Genomic DNA, 8,116 nt, shown 5'->3' on the forward strand with positions numbered 1-8,116 from the left:
CCATCATCGAAACATTTCCGGCAGGTTCAGTATCATCAATTATCGGAATCAGACAAAATCTGTGAAAGACGCAGGAAGGACGGATCCTTACTTTATTCATAAGATGTTGTGTTTTCGCAATTCTTAAACTTTACACCGGATTTTCAATATCAGAGGGACGAGTTCTGAAAATGTTGACTTATTTTTTGTTGTTTTTTGTCTGGAATTTGATTTCAGAAACTGCATCAGCTCTTTTAGTCGAGCAAAAGAAAGATCTATCTCTGAGGTATTTATATATTTCAAGAGTTTCAGCAACCCGCACTCCAGTTTGGGAAACGGCCCTTACACATCATTGTCTATAATTTCTCTCGGACATTTACATCATCAGATGATAGGTCACAGGGATTTTAGAATGATACGTAACCAGGGAACCTTCATAGCGCAATAATTATTTATTTATTTGTAGCGAACAGACTGCCCATGTCGGTGCCTACGAGAACTATCTGATAAGACACTCGTGTATGTCGAGTCTGGCGTTTGATTCGCGACAGACAGCGTAAAAGTTTCTGGGCATTCGACCGGCTTACAGCTGACAGCGAGGCGCTAAAAAACAAATATAATACATCGTTTCCTCATTCGAGAAGGATAGAAGGAGCTAAACTAGATTGTTTTACCAAGAAAGAATGAGGTAAGAATGATGAATTTCACCTATTCCGAAAACCTGCACGACAGTGGGCTCATCTTTGCGCTGATGTTGACATTTATGGCTGTGTTGGCGCCGTTCATCACCATTGGGAATTTGTTCGTCGTCTTGGCCGTTTACAAAAACTACAATCTACGAACGCCGACGAACTTTATCCTAACAAGTCTAGCAGTAAATGATATGGTGTCAAGTGTGGCTTTTGCTCTTAACTGCTACCCAGCCGTATTCTCGCTAAAGACCTGGTACCCTAACATGGCGGACTTGCTATGGTTACCAAGTTCCACTTTGTGTTCGAGTACACTGCTCCACATTGTTGCCCTTACCGTAGACCGATATATTGCAGTAACAAAACCGCTTAAATATCCTACATTGGTTACTCCGAAACGCGTTGGTTACGCGATAGCATCCATTTGGATACTTAGCTTCATCGTTCTCGTCGTACTCGGTTACATTGACCTAAACGAAGTTCAAAATGCCAACCGCGATAGAGAATCGCACAATAGCCTCGCGATCGTAACATTCAGCTTGGTCATCGTCTCATTTTTGGTCCTTACACTATTGGTGATAGTCGTCTCTAACCTCCGCATAATGCAGATCGCTGTCAAGCAGGCAAGAGCCATAGCGAATCAAACAATCAACGATCAAAATAACCGCGTCGCACCGGGAGCGGTGGAGCGCAGGCTCAAAGCGGTAAAGACAACTGGCATCATAGTCGGTGTCCTTGTGTTCTTTTGGTCTCCATACATCGTGTTCTTCACTCTTCAGGCAACGCCACTAGCGGACGAAGCCTCTGTGGTCTATCTAAATCTCTGTTTCCTGGTAGCAATAGCTATTGCTGCCTCACTCAATCCCTTCATATATCATCATAGAGATAGGGAGTTCCGCAACACCTTCCTCGAAATATTTCGAGCTGCGTCAAACAAATTCAAGTGCTAAGATGTGTTTCCTTCATATATCATCGCAGAGACAGAGTTTCGTGACGGTTCCCCGAAATATTTCGAGCTGCATCCATTAAGTTCAAGAGCTAAGATTTATTACCTTCATATATCATCGCAGAGACAGAGAGTTTCGTTTAAGAGCTAAGATTCAATCCCTTCATAATAGTCATCACATAGACCGAGTTTCGCAGTGCTCAACTTCGGAAGTATTTCGAGCTGTGTCTAACAGGTTCAAGCGCCAAGATCTTGTGCAAGCTCAATCTGTAAGAACTAATTCTTTAATAACTACATTTTAAATATCTTAAAAGATGCAGATTGACATTTCTGATTTCATTTTTTTTTTAAATAAGAATTGCTCATTGAATTTTTTTAAAACCATGTATTTAAGTTTAAGACATTGATAGAATGTTGAAATATGTTGATGTTATGAACTAAGCTTATTGTATCTAATGATCGTAGAGCTGCGAAGTAAATCCTGCTGGAAAAATATTGTTCTTATACAGCGATACTCCCAGTGTATTAATACAATATAAATAATAATAAAGTAATAATTAGTACCATTGCAAAGATTCAATAGCTTATGCGTCACCTATTGATATACTCGAATATGATTTCTATTCCTTATGCAATTTGAAATATTATTGTCCTTAATTGACTGTTAAAGCGGTGCACACTACATGTTCCTCCTGCTATCCTGATTTCGTAGAAAGGGTGGTTACATTAGATGTGGCGATCTAAACAACTACTGTCCTCCTGATTTAGGTTCTAAACAATAATAAGTATATTAACAACCGGAAGTTTAGTGCATTTAACTCTTGTTGGAATAAAAGCAGAATCGGCTTCAAATCGTAGACAATCGCAGTTTTGGTCTGACGTCATTACGATTATGAGGCGATTTAGCTTTTCCCCCTCCAAAGAAGCATAAAATCTCTTGAAATTGAGATTTTGTTAATTATATGACTTTCCAGATCCTCGGTTATTAAAGTGACTGGGTGACATTGTTGAAGGTTGATGAAAAAATTGCTTAATTTGTGTATAAAATTTTATTTTGTATATTCCTTCTACTGTACTAGCCCTCTGACATGCAAACAAATCCTGAACAAATTCTCAAACCACGAAGATATCTATGATTTTCTTTGAAGGCGTCACGGTGCAACACCCTCTAACAGTGATTAAAAGTAAATTCTCCAAACCATTTTTGAGTTTCCCAACCGTTTTTCCATGAAAAAAGGACATGAAACAGGCTTTTTTAAAAATGTCTGGAATGGTATATAGAGCCAATTTATTGCTTTGTGACTATTTACATTCATCTATTAAATTTTAGTCAAATGTAATTAAATTTTAATAATATAGTTGGGATAATTCAGGAATCGATAGGATCAGTTTTCCCAATTTTTATCATTAAAAATGCTCCGTTTTCACTCAAATTTTCAGATAATTGTATATTCAGCATTGAAGTCACTACCTTAGCACCACTATCTCTCATCTGAACAATGTTAGCAAGTCCCTTTAAGATTCCAAATGTTTGAATGCTTATATCATTTCTTTCAAAGTCGGTTCGTAGTCAGCTCATGGAGTGTGAGCCGCGCTTAAAATGCCTCTGAGATCATGTTCGTTATTGCATTTACAATTTTACAAAAGCCAGAAATTTAAACCAATAAAACTTTGATATTTTCAAATGGTACGACACTGGGAGCTACATGTGTATAAAGGCTAATTATTTCGAAATTACTTTGAAAGGCGCAGCAAAAACGTTAGGTCATAATGTAAAGCAACAATGTGCTGTGCATACTACAAATAAAATCGGAATGTTATAATTACCATGATAGAGATTTTTTGTAATGAAACATAAAACACTGAAAAAAAATACCTTTAGTAGGTCACGAGGTTTTATTATTTTTCTGTAGGTACATGCAGTAAAGAATGGGTTCTTTGACATTTATATTAAGATTCATAGTTCATTTGGCATTTCACAATGATGATTATGGGTCAAGTGTCAACAGTTAATATAAAAATTCGAGCTTCAGTCACAATGACGTGACCAACAAGAGACTGATTAATATACCGTCAAACCTGCTTTATTGACCACCTGTCTACAAAGACCACCTGTCTACAAAGGCCATATTTGTTGTTTCCCTTGAAAATGGTTTCTCATTGAAGCATGTACTGAAGGAACCTCTCTACAAAGACCACCTGTCTACAAAGGCTACTTGTTATGTTTCCTTTGGGTGGTCGCTATAGACAGGTTTGACGGTACATTGAATTACATTACCACAATGGCAATCTCATTGAAGCATGTACTGAAGGAACCTCTCTACAAAGACCACCTGTCTACAAAGGCTACTTGTTATGTTTCCTTTGGGTGGTCGCTATAGACAGGTTTGACGGTACATTGAATTACATTACCACAATGGCAAGGAAGCAATCAGTTTGGGGTCGGAGTGGCGGTGTGACTGGGGTACATTATGCAGAGGTGTCATCGTGGTCGAGTGGATATGTCACCGGTCTGTGGATTACAAGGTCCGCGGTTCAAGTCCCGCCGCGGCACTAATGTCCTTTTACCTTCTACATTTGCCAATTTCCACCCAGGTGTTAAATGGGTACCCGGTAGGATACGAAAGCTAATGTTGTTTGATTAGCAAGTGGCGTTTGTAAAATGGCGACTGGCTGTAATGCTCCCCAGGGAGTGGAGAATGTGCATACATTGTGTGCGGATAATCATGAATCCGATGATATATATCTGCGCTATATAAGGACGAACTATTATTATTATTATTTTGTCAGATTAAAATGACAGCTTAATTCATTATCTTAATCCAGCGCAAATGAACGTGTTTGTGTACAGTAATCATTGAAATTATATAGTCCAAGCATAAAGTGACCACAAAATGTTTTACAGAATCAAAGGCTACAGAAAACCAAAAATTCTAAATAAAATAGCTTTAATTGACCTTTAAAGGCACTTTGTCCCATTTGCAGGCCAAAAATGAAAAGGTTAAATTCCAACTGCATTTGAAAGATAATACTAATCTAAAACTTCCCTAAAAAAGGTGGGGCTTGAAAATGTCTTCAAGTGGGAAAATAACGACTATTAGTTGTCAAATCGACTTTAGGGCTATAGAGCCCAAAAGTAATAGTCTTGATTTTCAGACAATTGTACCGAATGGTCATACGTTTTATGCTGCGCAAAGATTCAATCAGTTTAATCTTGGCCATCACAAGAAGTGGGTTAATTGATGTATACAAATGCTCACGTACCCTTTACAACTCTTTCCATGTATGTTATTACCAAAGAAGAAAAAAAGCCAGTCAGTCACTCAATAGGGTCTGACAGTGAAGTCTAGCAAGTAAATGGGTTTCCTTGCATAATTTGAATATGAGGACACTGCTAACGTTTAAATTTCACAGATAGGACATACATGACATATTCATAATTCCTGCAAAGTTCTACAGAATTTGAGGTTGGCTGCAAAAGGGACATAGTACCTTTAAATGTGCAATTACAGTACTTAAATGCTCTTCTTACCCCGGAGGAGTTATGACTGTCCAATATTTGCTCATTACCTATGACAAATCACAGATACAAGCACCGGATTGCGGGGGATGATTATAATTATGTTACATGTCATTTTATCCTAGATATCCATTTGACACATTACTTTGTTCATTGCTACAGTAATCAAACAGGCTGACTGCCACTGACATAAAATCTTATTCAGATCAGATTGCTCATGTATCGTTTCCACTTATCATCTTGATGAATCGTGTAGGGTAGGTGTAGGGAATTGGAGACCGCAGGGAATTGGAAATCACCAAGCTTGAACCTATCACTGTCTGTCTGTATTGGCTCCAATATTGCTATAGCGCCATTTGTGGCCTTTAACAACACTACTGCATATATCCAATTCATTTTGAAGACTACAATGTGCTCTTTCTCCGAGAAAATTGGCAAAATTGACCAAGGTAACCAATTTAGATCGTAACATTTTGCTCTGATATAAAAACACAATTTTCATTGAATGTTGTGGTGTATGCAGATATTTAGGGGTGGCTCAGAGAGAAAGGAAGAGAGAGAGAGAGAGAGAGAGAGAGAGAGAGCAGGGAATGGAATGATCCTAATTAAATAAACATATTATTCCTAATTACATGTAATACATTAATGAAAATTAAGAAAGTCAGATTTCGGCGAGACAACAATAATCATCATACAAGTACATGCTAGAAGAGAGAAAAGGGAAGTTCAAAAGAAAAAAAGAAGTAGAGAAGTTTGAAGAGAGAGAAAAAGGGAGAGAGAGAGATGGGGTAGTTTGTTGTGAATGTCGAGTGTGCCGAGGACAGTCAATGACCCGATGCTTGTTGGTTAATTGTCCATGTATAGAAATGTTTTGGGTCACATTGTTATAAAATCGTTTCAAAAGTAAAGTAAGTTCATTGGCTGCATATATCTCTTTCAAAAGGTGTTTGAACTAACTATAACAATCCCATTTTCATTCAAATTGTATTTTAAATGTCTTGATTTGTTACTGTCCTTTATTACCTTCACATGTAGGTAATGAGAGACCTCTGGTGATGAAGTCATTAATCATTGTTATCTTATTAATCAGTTACATCATGACCACAATTTTGTTAACAAATAAAGAGAAAAAGTTACTGAAGAGAATACAAAACTTTCTGTATGTGTAACATTTTTCCTGTTTATGTAAATTATGCAAATGTGCTTAAGGGTCTCCAAATCCATACACCTACCCTATATATTGATGGTGCTCAGGATGCATATAAATTACGTTATGCGTTAATCCAAGCTTCGAAACCCGTTGCACTCGCGCCATCATTGAGAAGTAAAGGCTCGTTCAGATCATTATGACGCGGCAAAAACGCGGATGTTTTTTTTTAAAGACGAGATAAAGTTCCATACACCTCTCATTTATGTGTATCTTCTAGCACAGCGCTCAATAAATACGCGTAAATCCTTTGTTGCACACGTTAATAAAAAATTTAAAAAACGCAGCAGCTTTTTTGAGGCCGTTTATTTTGTCGCGCAAATTGAGAATGACATCGGGTGATCAATGCAAATTGAACAGTGGTAACATTGCGTTGATCTTTCTGGCGGGTGGCATGCATGTGCAAATTGTCCTCACAAGTCCCGATTAGCGTCTGTAATGACGCATTCGGAATAATGCCTCGGGTACGACGGGTATTCAATATTGACCATATTTATTTCAGTTAATGGTCTAGAAGCCTGTCCCCAAATAGTCACCCTACTCTACCCATAACATTAACTCCTTAGACCAATACAGTCATTAATAAAAAAAAAAAAGATTGTCAGCCTGGCCGTAGCCGTTGTGTTTAGCCCCCAGAGCCCCGAAAACAAAAACAGACCCCAAAGTCGGGCCGTTTTCACTTAATCTAGCCCACGCACCAAGGGCTTTGCTACAACACCGAGGAAGCATGCAAAGTAGTAAGCCCTAAAACATCGTCAATTCCATTGCTTGCTGACTTAAGGCTCTTAATATTTAGAATTATGAACGCGTTCGCAGCTACTGAGGCAACCATATGTAATGAACAATGTTAGAGCTACTGCTACTTCTGACAGGCCCTCAGTCAGGTCTGTAGTTTGTAGATTCTCACGTTAAAATGAATTAAGGTTTTGCAATAAATGTAAAGTTACTTCCAGGACAAATGGTGCTACTTTGATGTGATAATGAATAGATCACACGCTAAAATGGCGTCAGAGGGGTTACGACGAGCATCGAAATATTACTATTTTATTCAAAATTGCCGCACGATATTTTGGAAGGCCTTTCGAAAGGCCCGATCTCTGAAGCCGTAGATGATAGGATTAACAGCCAAACTTATTGTATGCAATACCAGGAATGAATGGTTGTATACCATAATAGTAAAAGGCGATAGGTACGTTGTAAGCCGTAATATGAAATACAGGGGAATCGGAAACCAGAAGATAATGAAGACTGTCACGACAAGGGAGATAGTCTTAAATGCTTTCAATCGGTCATCTTGTACTGGGCGTTGCTGCTGTTGGAACTGAATGATCACTCTTTGACTCGCAATCTTTCTCGCTTGTTTCACTGCGATGTGAAGAATCAAAGCATTGATGGTAAGCAGCGCAACCATTGAAATCACGATCAAACAAAATAACAACCAGGTAAAGTTTACGTTCAATGTCCCAGTTAAGCGTGCCCCACAGTCCCTTTCTTTCTCGTCTCGACTTGTTGGTGATCCATGCGCTGAGATAACAGATCGGGCGGTGTTAGGCAAAATACTAAGAAGCCAAAGACATCCCAAGACAATGGTAATGCGTCTAAACGTCACCAGGCTGGCATAACGTAACGGCTTCGTAACAGCTATGAATCGATCTGCAGTCAACGCCACAATGTGAAAAAACGAAACACCAGATAGTGCACTCAAGGGTAAAGCATAGTAAGGAGTATTTTCTTCGGCGAAGCACGATGCATCGAATTTAAAGACGGTTGCATAC

General features: G+C 38.5%; 1 protein-coding gene across 1 annotated transcript; it reads left to right on the plus strand.

Moving 5' to 3' along the window:
• The first annotated feature begins 676 nt into the window (after nucleotides 1–676).
• LOC105442694 (histamine H2 receptor-like) lies at nucleotides 677–2,062 on the plus strand. The gene has a single exon (XM_011675052.2). It carries the CDS (start codon nucleotides 677–679, stop codon nucleotides 1,616–1,618), a length of 942 nt encoding a protein of 313 aa, XP_011673354.1. The 3' UTR covers nucleotides 1,619–2,062.
• The last annotated feature ends 6,054 nt before the right edge of the window (nucleotides 2,063–8,116 follow it).

Source organism: Strongylocentrotus purpuratus, unplaced genomic scaffold (genome assembly GCF_000002235.5).
Source record: "Strongylocentrotus purpuratus isolate Spur 01 unplaced genomic scaffold, Spur_5.0 spur5_contig_822, whole genome shotgun sequence".
Taxonomy (NCBI): domain Eukaryota; kingdom Metazoa; phylum Echinodermata; class Echinoidea; order Camarodonta; family Strongylocentrotidae; genus Strongylocentrotus; species Strongylocentrotus purpuratus.